This window comes from Copadichromis virginalis, linkage group LG17 (genome assembly GCF_057382275.1).
Source record: "Copadichromis virginalis isolate Kocher_CV1m ecotype Utaka linkage group LG17, C_Virginalis_male_GT1.1, whole genome shotgun sequence".
NCBI classification, from domain to species: domain Eukaryota; kingdom Metazoa; phylum Chordata; class Actinopteri; order Cichliformes; family Cichlidae; genus Copadichromis; species Copadichromis virginalis.
The window spans coordinates 21,172,320-21,187,729 of NC_140634.1; the positions used below are offsets into that span (position 1 = coordinate 21,172,320).

The window sequence follows — 15,410 nt, forward strand, 5'->3', positions numbered from 1 at the left end:
GATGAGCTGCAAATTATCAACAGTTAATAATGATAAAAAACAACATGACATCATCTACAGCAACACAATCATGAATACAAACATCAACACGTCAAAAACCACTGCTGGGAGTCTGAGCTGAGACCCGCTCTGGTGTGAAGTCGTTAATGAGGTCAGAGAGCTGTGATGATGACAGTTTTCTAATATTTTGTCTCTAAAAGTTGTTTTTTTCTCGTCCATATCTGGCTGTATAGTAAGTAATATATATAAACGTTTAGGATACCCGAATTCAGCCATTTCTCAGAACTGTACTGTCTTAAATTGTGCATATTCAGAGGTATAGATGAAATACAGGGAGTGCAGAATTATTAGGCAAATGAGTATTTGCTAAACCTAAACCACTATTAAAATAATTATTTCCGCTTATTGTAAGCAGCACGGTGGCACAGTGGTTAGCACTGTTATCGCACAGCAAGAAGGTCCTGAGTTCAATTCCACCATCAGGCCGGGGTCTTTCTGTGTGGAGTTTGCATGTTCTCCCCAGGGTGTACCCCGCCTCTCGCCCTATGACAGCTGGGATAGGCTCCAGCGCCCCCCGCGACCCTGAAAAGGATAAGCGGAAGCGAATGGATGGATGGATGAGTATTTTGTCCACATCATCCTCTTCATGCATGTTGTCTTACTCCAAGCTGTATAGGCTCGAAAGCCTACTACCAATTAAGCATATTAGGTGATGTGCATCGCTGTAATGAGAAGGGGTGTGGTCTAATGACATCAACACCCTATATCAGGTGTGCATAATTATTAGGCAACTTCCTTTCCTTTGGCAAAATGGGTCAAAAGAAGGACTTGACAGGCTCAGAAAAGTCAAAAATAGTGAGATATCTTGCAGAGGGATGCAGCAGTCTCAAAATTGCAAAGCTTCTGAAGCGTGATCATCGAACAATCAAGCGTTTCATTCAAAATAGTCAACAGGGTCGCAAGAAGCGTGTGGAAAAACCAAGGCGCAAAATAACTGCCCATGAACTGAGAAAAGTCAAGCGTGCAGCTGCCAAGATGCCACTTGCCACCAGTTTGGCCATATTTCAGAGCTGCAACATCACTGGAGTGCCCAAAAGCACAAGGTGTGCAATACTCAGAGACATGGCCAAGGTAAGAAAGGCTGAAAGACGACCACCACTGAACAAGACACACAAGCTGAAACGTCAAGACTGGGCCAAGAAATATCTCAAGACTGGTTTTTCTAAGGTTTTATGGACTGATGAAATGAGAGTGAGTCTTGATGGGCCACATGGATGGGCCCGTGGCTGGATTGGTAAAGGGCAGAGAGCTCCAGTCCGACTCAGACGCCAGCAAGGTGGAGGTGGAGTACTGGTTTGGGCTGGTATCATCAAAGATGAGCTTGTGGGGCCTTTTCGGGTTGAGGATGGAGTCAAGCTCAACTCCCAGTCCTACTGCCAGTTTCTGGAAGACACCTTCTTCAAGCAGTGGTACAGGAAGAAGTCTGCATCCTTCAAGAAAAACGTGATTTTCATGCAGGACAATGCTCCATCACACGCGTCCAAGTACTCCACAGCATGGCTGGCAAGAAAGGGTATAAAAGAAGAAAAACTAATGACATGGCCTCCTTGTTCACCTGATCTGAACCCCATTGAGAACCTGTGGTCCATCATCAAATGTGAGATTTACAAGGAGGGAAAACAGTACACCTCTCTGAACAGTGTCTGGGAGGCTGTGGTTGCTGCTGCACGCAATGTTGATGGTGAACAGATCAAAACACTGACAGAATCCATGGATGGCAGGCTTTTGAGTGTCCTTGCAAAGAAAGGTGGCTATATTGGTCACTGATTTGTTGTTGTTTTGTTTTTGAATGTCAGAAATGTATATTTGTGAATGTGGAGATGTTATATTGGTTTCACTGGTAAAAATAAATAATTGAAATGGGTATATATTTGTTTTTTGTTAAGTTGCCTAATAATTATGCACAGTAATAGTCACCTGCACACACAGATATCCCCCTAAAATAGCTAAAACTAAAAATAAACTAAGAACTACTTCCAAAAACATTCAGCTTTGATATTAATGAGTTTTTTGGGTTCATTGAGAACATGGTTGTTGTTCAATAATAAAATTATTCCTCAAAAATACAACTTGCCTAATAATTCTGCACTCCCTGTATAGACCCTGTTAGAAAGTCTATTATACAGCTGGCTCCTTGAGGTGGCAGTGTAAGGAGTCTTTGGGTGCTGCTTAGGCTTAATTACTGATTGTCTACATGTGATGAGGTGTTGGTTAAGGGGTGCCTGAGGTTGTCTAAGAGGGAACAATACATCTTTGCTCCCAGTTGCTGATTTCATCTTAAACTTAGTAATTGATGGGATTATGTAAAGCAAATAATCCCAGTATATGCTGTTGTACGTCCAAAACTGGAAACACCATTCAAAGCCTGAAAATGAAAGTCACCAGTGTGCAAACATTTCTAGTTTTTGCATACCATTTTTTAATTATCTAACAATTTGTCAAAAAAATCCCATTTCTCATCTAATTTTTTCATATTTATGGTTGGGGTATCCTTCAGCTGTGGTTTTTCTTTCTCTGGCCTTGTTCCTCTGACACAGGTTTGTTGTTAAAACTTTAAATCAACTAGCAAGGTTATAAGTCTAATACTTTTATTTATTTTTATGATCTAGATTTTACAAAATTCACAAAATGCTTCGCCCATTTGAGGGAATGAGAAGGCTCCAGTGGACTAATTAACAGACAAAAAAAGGGGGAAAAGTTCTAATTAAAATTTTCTTTTGAACCTGTTGGCATGCCTACAATTTTTATTCTATAACCATCATATTACCCTCAAATCATAAGAAAATTAATCTTCTTACCAACAAAGTCTTCCTCAAAGTCACCACATGTATATTTTTCGATCTGAAGCCATTAGATTGAGAGGTCTGTCATCCAACTGCCACTGTCAACAAACCGCTATTATAAATAAACTTTTTTGGAGAAAAAAAGTAATAAAGTGGCCAGCTCCCGTTTTCTTATTTGGTGCTATCTTCTAGCAGAAATATCGCAATTGCATCAGAAAGTCTGTTTATAGTCTGTTTATTTGTTTGTTTGGTTTTTGTTTGTTTTTTTGAATGGGGGGGTCCAATGACTCCCAGCAATAAAAACAAAAACAACAGACGGCACGTGAACAAAAAGCAACACAATGAGCAGAACACTCTCTGAAGGCTGACGGTCCTGAACACACACAATATGACCTGATGTAGCAAAATCATTTAAGAAAGAAAGAATAAACCAATAAGTGATCCATCTGTGGTTCCTCATTAAGCTGCTGTCTTACTGAACTTGGTTCAGGTTTAACTTCAATCACATTTCAAGTCCTCATAAGCATTAGATAAAGAAAATCTCTGTATTTAAAAAGTTAAAATAATGAAACGCTTACTGGACGTTTTACCTCTTTACAAAACAAAAGAAAAAATCAATAAAAGTAAAATAATGTTGCATTAATAAACTGGCAACCTTGCATTGCTTTTTAATTTCAGTATTATAAGCTGTGTATTCACTAAAGAATTATGGTTTTTGTCTATGACTAACACTATATAATATTTATTTATATAGGTATAGAAAAGACAGCTTATATATATGTGTTCAAGAACAACAACCTGGCTATTTGCAAAATGGCAACTTCTTCTGAGGCACAGTAACACTGACAAATGGGGTTAAAACTGAAAGAGGAGGAGAAGCAGAGGAGAAAGAAGAGGAGGTGAGACTGAGGGGTCAAAGGGTCACATCATTCTGAGGTCGAGACCAGAAGAAGAGCGAGTACCTCCTGATGTCTTCGTCAGACTCCTCTGCCTCTGACCAACTGTCAAAGTCAGTGTGTTAGAATTAGCCTGCTGCCGTCCACTGCATGTATATTTGCGCTTACGTGTGAACACAAGGACAAGACCACCGCAACAAAAGCAAAGCGATAACAAAACACAAAAGATGAGCTGCTGCTTCGCTTTTTAAGGAGGAAAACCAAAAGCACGAAGAAGAAAAAAACATGAAAACAAATGGAAGAGTCATGTCAAACCCCAGCCTGCCAGCTGTTAACTGAATTAACCTTCCCACCCAGAAAAGAAGGGCTGTGTAAGTGATGCAGTCATTGTCTGTCTGTGATAATTAGGTTTTGTGGCTTCCTCGACAATGAGGTCGTGTATTTTCTGCGACTGAGAGTGTGCTTGTGTAAGAATCATATCCCAGCTTAAACGAGCACAGGCATAAACAGAAGAGCCTTCAACAAACAGAGAATCTTCAATCCAACTGCTAAATCAAGCCTATTTACAGAAGGACGTGCAGCATCAAATACGCCCTGACTGCACTTTAAAAAGTATCCAGCCCTCACTCTCCACTCATGCTAATTTAAGCTCAGAGACATTTTCAGTGTTACTTTAAGGATGTACTGTTTCTTGTTCTCCAGCTCCAGTACTATTGGAGGACTAGTAATAGAGTTAGTAGAGTAGAGTTGAAAGGTTTACATTTCAAAAATTACATGGTTGTCAAAAGTCATACACAAAAGTCAGCTAATATATTTAAAAATAGTGAGTGAGAATCTGGCAAGAGGAGTGCTAGAACAAAGAAAAACAGTGCAACACTGTATAAACCTATAGAATAATGACGTGTTCAGTTTAATCAAAATCAATGATTGATGTAATAAATATGCATAGATGAGCAAATAGTCTTTTCTGTTTCTTGCATGTCAATGAATATTCGATTTTACTGTTACATCTACAGTTTAACAAGACATGAAAAATGAGTAAAACCAAATTAGCTTTGAAAAAAAGAGAAAAGTTTAAAAGCATCATGTGTAGAGAGGCTGCAGAGAGGACAGCATTTATACTTCTGAGTTTCGTACGTGGTGTGTGTTATTTATTATGTTTGTTTTATTTTAAACAGCTGTAAGAAACTAAATAACACATAAATTATCTTCTCTTGCAATTAGTTTCTCAATATGTAACACTGTAATGTAACAATTTAATATTTTTAGATTAGTCTTATGACATTACAAAAACATTACAACAGCGGCAAGAGTTACGCAAGTTTCAGACCCTTCTCAGATGGTTTGGTCACTCTAAGAGCTTTCAGTGTGTTAAACTTCTGTACTGGTTCTCTTGGCTCATGGAAATCAGTTTAACCACTGAATAACATAAAGTAATCGATCCATCAGGCATGTGTTACGACGATACAGTCTGAATGTTGTAGCTATCCTGCTACAACATTCAGACTGATTAATGTCTCTGCATCAAAGCAGAACCAAACAGTGAATGTCCCATTCCTCTGAGGCCATCATCAGCCAAGAGCATCAGACATCCTAATGTAAGGATAAAAATTGTGTTCCTTCAACATTTGAGAGAAATATGAATGTACTGATAATTATGTGGCTTCCACAGATCTCCAATATTAACCTCACTCTCCAACTTCAGGCTAAACCTCAGTGCTGCCACTCAGTACAAACGTGCAGCAGATTTTAGAGTAAAAACTCTCAATGACAGCTGTGCATGTCCACGTTGTTCTTTTCCGAATTTCAGTGCAATTTTGCACTAACTCAGCAAACACCAGATAGAAAGTGTCCTTGGTAAACTCAGAAACTGCTTTACCTGATATCAGCACTGGTTTCTGTAGGGCTCGTGAACCACAGCCGATCACACCTTCAGATTACTTCCTAATGCGATTTACTTACTTAACCTTCATAACACACGGTGAGCAATAAAAAAAAATCATCCAAACTGCTAAATGTAAACGTTGAAAGGCATAAAAAATGATATGGAATGATTTGTAACCTCTTTATATTAAACTGATGGGGAAATGCTGTGCTCAGTGAGCAGTGAAAGATGGCAGTTACCTTTTTGGGTGTAATAAAAAATTATGACTAATAAACTAATTTAACACCAAGAAGATACTCGTGCTTTTGCCAATATACCCCTTTAAAATAACATGAGGGTATGCAAGTGAGAAAATAGTACCTATTTTCAAGCCTGAGTATTTACAGTCTGTGTTTAAATGACTGTAGACCAGAGAGAAGGTACCTTATGTTCCCCTCGTGGATCACCTCACAATCAGGCTGCCTGATATGGCAAGAAAGCAGAAGGTAAAGGGAAAGAAACCACACACACACACACACACACACACACACACAACCACACACACACACAACCACACACACACACTGGTTAGTGTGCAAAGACAATATAAGAATATAAAGACAGATATATAGGCGATAGAAATTCAAAAATCCTCTAAAAAAAAGCAACTGAAACTTGAATTACAGAAAGAAAATGAGTCGTAGTCACAGGACAGTTGTCTAATATGACGGCGCACACTGCAGACACCTACAGCAACCTTTTGTTTCCATTTCCAGCTTCACATTGCACATTAAAAATCTGTGTATGAATGTCATGGTATTTGGGGATTTTTAAATGACTTCTTTAATTTCTTTAATGACTTTAGTTGTGGTCAATCATGGTCAATGAGAAGTTAACAGGCCTAAACTTCTGACCACAGCTCTACATAAACACTTGTGTTTATTCAAGTAACCTCCCAATTTTAACACTGTGGGTGAAACTCCTGAGTGAACCACTAAAAGTGTGAAACTGTCAGGACATTGAGAAAAACTGATCACAATTATGGAAGCAACTGAGATGTTACAAATGACCAGTGTTATCTCAGAACTTCTCTTCAATTAGCATAAGACACAGTAGAAACCAGGAAGTCCTTTCCTCTAATAATAAAATGTCCAGAGACGACAAACACAGCTGACCTCTATGTGTCGTAGAAATGGCTCATTCCTGAAAGTGAAAGCAGAATCACCTTCAGGCTTTGAGGCTATGAGATCTGCTTATTACCAAATATCCTCCTCGTAATTGATTCAGCCAGTGTCATTTGGTGTTTGTGAGGCTGAAGAACCAGTTTGTCTTTTGCAGTTTAATTAAATAATAAAATGAATGAAAGCATCTTTGGTGTAACTCAATATCCCCCATATTTTAGCGAATGAATGGCAATTACATTAAACTCGGGGAGAACATAATGCTTTTAAACATCATAGTTTGACTGTAACTGAGTCGTCCATAATTGATTTTATAAATGGAAAGCTTTCCAGAGGAGAAGCTGACAGATCCCAGATGACCACGAGAGCGGCAAATTAAATGACAGTGAATGTCGCTGCTGGACGTTTGACACTAACGAGCCAGTAATTGATTCTTCTCGTTACTGTCAGCATTACTCTGTGCACAGACAAGAGATTATTAGTTTACATTTGTTCCCAATCATGGTCATGAAGACGTACTATATGCGGCCAGATGTGTAAAATAAAAATGGCGTGAAACAAAAACAACTGAAAGTACTTAACTGTTTGACTAAACAAAATAAAATGAGAAATATGAGATTATCATTCTGATACATAAAAAAAAAATTAAAAGGTTTATACACATAGAAACACATAGAAAGAACAGAAGAAATTTCAAATATCATCATATACAAAATACAAAGCTTTTAGAACATGGGTTCCACTTCCTCTATTTAATTATTTGCAGCACACCAAAACAGCTACTGTATTTATTTATTATTAATCCACCAGCTTTGGATCCTCTGTTACATTTAACAGATTCTTGCATATTAGATACTAAGTACCTATAAAATATTTTCTTACTTGCTCCAGTAGACTCCCCCCTCGATGGCTTGCATTTCTCCAAGCATGGCCAGCAGCAGGGAGGATTTCCCACAACCCACCTGGCCCACGATCATTGTCAGCTGACCTGAGATAGAATGAAATGAAAAAGGTGGTGATGGTAAACTAGCTAGAAACTCAGTTAATCTCCTAAAGCCACCATTTCACTGGTGGCCCACATGGAGAAAGGATTAGGTGTTCTTTTAGCCACATGCTAAACAGACTCTTTGCAGTCACGTAACAAACTAAAAAAAAACTTTACTGCTTCCATGGCAGTTAAGAGGGTAAGTATGAGCCAGGTTTAGCTAATGAAAAGTAGATGTTGTGATAGTTTGCTGGTGCGTGTTAACACAATGCCAAAATCTTCCCAGGAGGGGACATCTCAGAAAATTCAAACTATGCAATACTCAGAGAAATTCCAAAAAATCAAAGACCTACATCTCAAACTCTGCAGGCCTTAGTTAAAATTCATGACAAAACAATCAGCCAAATACTGAAGAGGCATGGTGGTCTGGAATGGTTGCAATGTTACATCTGAACAAACAATGTGGAGATGTTTGGACATAATGCACAGCACCACAGCATGTCAGCGCATACACTTCATACCAGCACCTTGCACTTACTGAGTCAACCATGAAATCTTCTGTATGCAAAAGTATTGTAGAGTCAAATGTGAGGCCATGTGTCCGACAGCTAAAGTTTGCACCAATGAAAGTCACCCTGACTGAAATCCCACCCTACAAGCTTTTGAATCATGCAGTGTACTTAGTACTTCGTTTTTCAGATGACTGCATAGAGTTATGTGAAAGCTTCATTTTTCCACGATTGCAGACGATGAAGTGTAACACCTGTTTTAAAAACAAGTTGGGAGGCTGTGGAAAATCTAAATGACAACAATGATTTTCAAATCTCACAGATGTTATTCACAACTGCGCATAGAAAACAAATTGAGTTTAGACTGAGAAAATGTACGATCGATGGCAGCAACAGGTCTGGAACTGATTCTCAGATTAAGATTCATACGTTTGACGATTACATTTTTCAGATGAAAGATTTTTAATTTGGGGGTAGTTGTATAAAAGGGGGGTGGGCGTGACCTGAACCCAAACCTAACCTTGCCTTTAACTCTAGCTAAATTTATCTGGTGGATGCTACTTTATTACAGAGTAAGGCACACTGTAACCTTTTAATATTTAAATATTCATGATTCTGTAAGAAGACTATATGTCATAAGATGTTTCAATAACTTGAAAATTGTATGTTAATGAGAATCTGAGGCATTAAATGTGGAGGGCAGGTTAACCATTTAGAAACCCCGCTACTTACTGACATCAACAATACACCCCGCTCATAATCTCTCAGATAACAATCAAGGCAATCTATAAATATGATTACAAGAAACTTTCAGACAAAACCAGTCAAACTAAGCTTAAAAGGAGCTCAGATCTACTATTTGTTTATTATTCCTTATCCCCTAAATGCAAGCAGCCACTGTGAGCTGAAAGTCTGTAATGACTCTAAAACAAACTGAAAAACGCACAAACATAACACTCCAGTTACTCCGAACAACATTACACCAGCACTTGGCAGGACAACAAATCCTGGTTGTCTTAGTAGTAGCATGACTGGGATGGCAAGCAAGTCACTTCCCGAGGGAAACTGCGTGTGTGTCCGTCTGTGTGCGTGTAAGACATACTATACAGTCCATTTGTTAACAGCTTCAGCAACATGGTCTCCTGACACTCAGTGTTTCAGTTACAGGAGTGCAGAATTACCGCAGCTCTCGGTGTAACAGCAGCGTCATGTATACTAAAACAGTGTTTGTCACACTGAAACAGTAAAGAAAAAAGATAAGCTCAAAACTTCCTGTGATCTTAAATCTCAAAAACTAGATTTTAAAACAAGAAGAGAAACGTTACAGCGAACAGAGCCACCATAAGAAAGTGAAAGGCAGCAGATGTATTAAAATACGCAATGATATGAGTGAGATCCTTCCCTGTGGATGTATGCTTCTAAATTTAAAACACTTGGCAGAGTCAGTATCTGGCTGTGATTGCATGTATTTATTTAAACACTGATACTGCTTTAATACACAAAGCAGCATTTAATGTTATAAAGTTCTTAACAAATTTTAGACCGCCACCGAATATAAGGTTTGTGACAAAACCAACCTAAATTTACAGTTTCTCTAATGGTTAATCCACCAGTGTGCACAAACTCTTTAATCAAAATGATATTTTTAATGGTAAAAATAGGTCATGTTGATCATTTTTTTCATATTTACAGTTTAAATTTTTTTAAAGCAAAAAAGTTTGTCACATTTTTAAAAAAATGAATAAATGTAACAATAATATATTTTTTCCCTTCTTAAATTAACCTGAACAGAAAAATTAACATCAACAATACACCCCGCTCATAATCTCTCAGATAACAATCAAGGTAATCTATAAATATGATTACAAGAATTTTGAATTTCATCGGTGAAATGGTATGCCAGCTTAAATGTGGGTATAAAAACATAAATTCAGTATTATTTGTCTAACACATAACAACATAATGTTTACCTATAGATTTCTGAAATATTTGTGTTTTCCTGTGTTTTCCTAATACATTTGTTAAGCACCGTATATCATATAAAAACAAGTGTTTTTATATAGCAAATTCTAAAAGAACTGGGTCTGACAAATATCCACATTACAAAACATTAAAGAGAAAATATGATACACATCAAATATGAATATGTAACCAAAATATTAGTAAAATAAAAGAAAGTAAAAATCAAATGCTAAAATATTAAACACCTACCAGCCATTTGGCTGGAAGGTGGGTTTTAAAGGTAGAAAAGCCAAATGGCTGCTCTCTGGGACTCTAATTAAGGCTAAATTATGCTTGTAGCCTATAAAGTGATATATATAAAATAAAACAGGTCCCAAAAACAGAACTTTGAGGTACACCAAATCTAACTGTTGAAGAACAAACCTCAAATGTCACGACATCTAAGAGAATTAAAAGAAAAGAAGAGTATGAGGAGAAGAATCAGCAAGGTTAGGTTCAGGACAGAAATGATTAGGTTTGATGCATCATATATAACATATGTCAAACCCTTTTTATTTCAACAAAGTTTCACTTAATAGCTGTATAGGTATACACTCTTAAGGCATTGTAAACCTCTTATGTTTTGAGCACATTGCGTTTACATATAATGAAATATATGCAACATAAACAAAATTTCCATTGCCACATACTAGAGTTTCTCCTTATACAAACCTGAACTTTAAAGTATTCTACCTGTCGTCTAGTCTTACCTGTTGGGATCCGGATGTTGATGTCCGACAGTGTCAACAGGTTATTTCCCCAGGTGAAGGATCCACCCGTGACCTACACAGAGAAATAAAAAATAAAAAGATCAGAAGGTAACAAAAGGGTTATACTACTAAAGTGCGCTAAAGTGCTTTTTTTCCCAGCACATGACTCTCAGTAAATTCCCATTATGCAACATGAATACGTGCTGTTTTCTTGTTACGTGTGAACCCACTGGAGCAAAGGACATGACCCACTTTACGCCCCGACCCAGAGTTTAAGAAATGCTAACAGTAAGTGCATTGCAGCGAACACTGCTGAGATAACACACACACTGGGCTCGTGGCATGAGGGACACCAAACCAAATGTCATCCTGTGACGCATTTCACATCAAGTTCACTTTGGTGAATGCTGACAAATAAAAATCTGTTACACAAGAGGGACAGGTGCTACAGCTCTGTTTTGTCAGTGCAAGATGTGTGAAGGCCTGATCCACTCACACTTCAGTAGGAGATTACGGTCAGTGTCATCGATGCAGCCAAAAAATCACAGGTTTGCATTAAAAGGCCTGACAGGCTATATAATATACAGTATGTATTCATGGTTTCCGATAAGTTCACCATCCAAACAAGTTGTTCTTTGGTTCTACGACACGTGTTTTACAGCCTGTGTATTAAATCTGAAAGACTGAAGCTAAATATAACAAAATGTGGTCAATTTACATTTTTATTGGACCAAATGTAAATTTCTAACCATGGGATTTTGACACCGTCCGACACAAATACAATCGAAGTGCAACTAATGACTTTAATGGTAGTGTTATGGCCTAGTGGAAAATCTATTAAAGACTTCCCTTTAAAGACAAGCTTTTAGACATTAACCAAAAATGAATGAATGATAATTACTTCCATTTCCATTTGTATAATCAGTTACCCCCAGTAAGCATAGCTGGATGAGTCTTATGAAAAGGAATTTACTTTATTTTCCATTACTGACTCAAAAAAGGTCAACACAAGAAAGAACAGAAGGATTCAGCTTCCTCGGCTTGGTTAGAAATCACCTTTGATGAAATGGAAACAATGAAAATCAGTCAGCTGATTGAAACACACATGTTCACTGGAAATTTAGACTGAAGAGGGATGGAATAAAGGATCATGACCCTCCGCTCATTGCTTCTTCACGACGTGGCATTAAAGCAAGATCAAATGGAAGAAGTCTTAAATTTAAGCTCCACTATCAATGAAATTTCTTTTTGAAAGCTTCATTATTTGTGTCCAGAAACCCGCCGATCAGCACGTAGCAGACTTGTGTATCTAATCCCTCGTCTATATCCCTTCATGCATGGAGTTTGTTTACATTCCTCCCATCTGTTGCATTTATTTATTTTTATTATTTTATGCAGGGACACCCCCTGAAACGCAAACTTTCTTCAAAGCTTCCTTTTCCCAATGACCCGATCCCAAAGGAATCAAGAATATAAGAGCATCATAAGATGATGAAAGATCTCTTTTAAAAGATTATAGCACCAAAAATAAAGATTATAATATTTAGACATTGTTTTACACTGAGTGACTAAGAAACAAATACACCTCAATTGAGCAGGCTGTTCATGCATGACCACCAAAACACACATGGGAAATCTCAGATGTATTTCCATGCTCCTGAGCAAAAGTAAACAACCAAGATTACAAAAAGCAGGATGAGGTATATAAAAATGGAAAGCAAGTTAAGATACTATCAACAATTTGACAAGGGAGGAAGGAGAAAGGACAGGGAGAGAAGATGTGCAAAAAGGGGAGTGAAAATAAAAAGATGAGATTTTGCTGAGAGCAGATAAATGTAGTCAAAATATTTAATAGAAAATGTGCAGCTGCAGGAAATGGGCCTGGTGATATGTAAATATGACAATGAACAAAACAAAAGACTGACAGATAAGAAATATAAAAAACAAGATGAACCCTGGTGTATTTCTCTGCAGCTTTCTCAAGCCTGTGAAGCCGAGTTAAACATTTTATGAACCTGATTTAAAGCCTGTATGATGAAGACAAAAGCTTCAATTTCCTCTATTCTCAGAATTTTAGGGGAACTACATTAACATTAATGCTATATCTGCATTGTGTCTAGATTTTCCTGGATCTGGATCTCCACACAGAAACCCTTCTGTGTGGAGTTTGGATGGCCTGTTGGTTGGCCATGTTTAACATGAGCATCCACCAAAATACATATCTGATAGAAAAAGGAAAAGCAAAGGCCTCCTTTAAATGGCCATAACCTTGTATATGTGGGTGTGTGTAATGCATAACAAACAAGTTTTCACTGATAAGTCAACAAGGTCTGTGTCAAGCATGGAAAAGCTACCACTCTAATTGGGGGTCTGCCATCTGGGGAATAGCATCATTCCACAGGGATGGGACAGGAAGAGGAGTCTTCACAGAGGGGCTGAGAAAACCTTGGACACATCCACAAGGCCCTTTAAGGGACAACAAATTCTCATGTGAATCCTGCACTTCCTGAGAGGAGTGAGAGTATGTGCACACACGCATGTCGCATGTATGATTGCAGGCAAAAACCCATGGACGCATAAACAATAAAGATATGAAACAGCTGCTCATAAAAGTGAGATAAGTGGCAGCAACAGCACGCAGCCCTTCTGTGCTTATCCATCTGATGCTTCTTCTCGAAAAGGTGCTTTTATCGTGTCTGCTGTCCACTCTCCAGGTGTGTTTGTCAGGGAAATCCTGCACCTGCCTTGAACAGGCAGCCGATAACATGGCTGAACGAGTTTCCGCTCTCTTTATTCCCATCAAAACAGGAACCTTTCCTCTGCATCTAAGCATAACCATCCTCAAAAGACTATTTACCTTTAAGAGGGAACTGTCAGTCTGGACAACTGAGTTCATTGCATCTAAATGTGTTGCTCATAACCCCCACTCTTAGTGTCACATGCTGAAAACCCTTCAAGACACCAGTGGGTTAGATATCAAGACAAAGGTTTCTGCTCCGATACTAATGATGACTTTCCAGTCCCATCATCTACTTTCTTTATCCCACATCTACAGCTCTGGAAAGTCAGAGGTGTCCATTACTACAAATTAAACCACAGCCAGTTCCTCTAAAGCTGCCAAAAAACCAAAAAGTTCATTGATAAATGGGTAGACGTGGGTCCATGTGTTGCACTTTACATGTGATCATAGCCTGTATCTAACTTACACCCCTGTAAACTTTCCCCTAACACATAAACTTTGAGCCTGACCTTTACAGCCACATCCTCTGTCTCTGAGGGTCTCATCTGTCGCCTGGTTGGCTGCTCATAGTTGTCCATTTGGTAGCGCATTGGCTGCTTCCTGTTGATGGCTTTGGTCTTGAGAGGGACAACCGAAAGAAAAAGGGAGAGAAAGGAGTGAGCATTTGATAATAAACATAAGACTTTTCTGCATCTGCTGTACTTCCTCTGGAAGCAGAAAACGTTGCCCCAATGGACTCAGTCCTCATTATTATTATATGATCCAGATACAAAAACAAAGTTCATCAATGTTTCTAAATTGCACGTGAAGTTCCACAACTAAAATCTCCACACAAAAGTAAAAGTATTCACACGTTCATCAAGAAGATGTAGTCAGGCTACAGTATGTGAGTGTACTCCAAGTACCAGGATGCTGTATCCATAAAAGTCACAGTTTTCACTCTCAAAGATCTCCATATTGGCTACATAACCCAGGATTATGGACCAGCTAGAAAAGGGCATGTGATTGATGTCATTGGAGATACTAGGAAGCAGGTAACAGTCAATTTCTGTGGGTCAAGCTTTAGTTGTCAGGCAAATGCCCTCACATCACACTCTAGAATATTTTGGTGTGCAGAGGAGATCATGATGTACTCAGTGACTGCAAGGTGCCCAGGTGCTGTGGTTAGAAAACAATACCAAATCATAATCTCTCCACCATCGTGCAGACAGTTGGTATGAGGCGTTTGTGCTGACATGCTACGTTTATGGCCAAATATCTCCACTTTGGTCTTACATTTAGTAAACACCCCATGACTGCTGCTTAGTTTCCACACATAAGAAGTTTAGTTGCTAAAGAATGTCTAAAAAATGTGTTTTTAACATTAAGTAGAGGCGATAAAATGATAATGGAGATGAAAACAAAATCCGGTATTACTGTTACGGGGTTTTATTTTTCTATGTTGTCTAATTTTAGCTGATTTTGAGTGAGAATAAAATGAGTCGAAAAAATATGTCATAAATGGGTATGCTGTTTTTTAAATTTCCTTTTACAATCTTATCTGAAAGCCATTACAGCTCTAATGAATCATGTGAGTCACTCAGCTTTGTGGTCTGACTGTCCATTTGAACACAAACAGTGATAATCCCACTGCAGAGCAGACACTAAGCGACTAAAGACTCAGACAGCCACACGATTAGGC

The 15,410-nt window shown here is 38.3% G+C and overlaps 1 protein-coding gene across 5 annotated transcripts in view; it reads right to left on the reverse strand.

Annotated features, from left to right (window-relative positions):
- The window catches only part of abcc9 (ATP-binding cassette, sub-family C (CFTR/MRP), member 9), a 78,637-nt gene that overhangs the window by 36,054 nt on the left and 27,173 nt on the right, over window positions 1-15,410 (reverse strand). For 2 of the 5 annotated variants that reach the window (XR_014915971.1, XM_085436637.1), the window contains exons 16-19: window positions 14,239-14,346; window positions 10,990-11,062; window positions 7,667-7,772; window positions 6,048-6,086 (exon numbers count right to left, since the gene is read on the reverse strand). Coding sequence is in view for 3 of the 5 variants with exons in the window: in XM_085436637.1 (XP_085292763.1) it covers window positions 6,048-6,086; window positions 7,667-7,772; window positions 10,990-11,062; window positions 14,239-14,346 (326 nt within the window). In the remaining 2 variants the exon portion in view is untranslated. Of the gene's footprint in view, window positions 1-3,805; window positions 3,845-6,047; window positions 6,087-7,666; window positions 7,773-10,989; window positions 11,063-14,238; window positions 14,347-15,410 lie in introns of all 5 variants that reach the window. The other 3 variants (XR_014915972.1, XM_085436636.1, XM_085436634.1) reach the window with 2 other exon arrangements.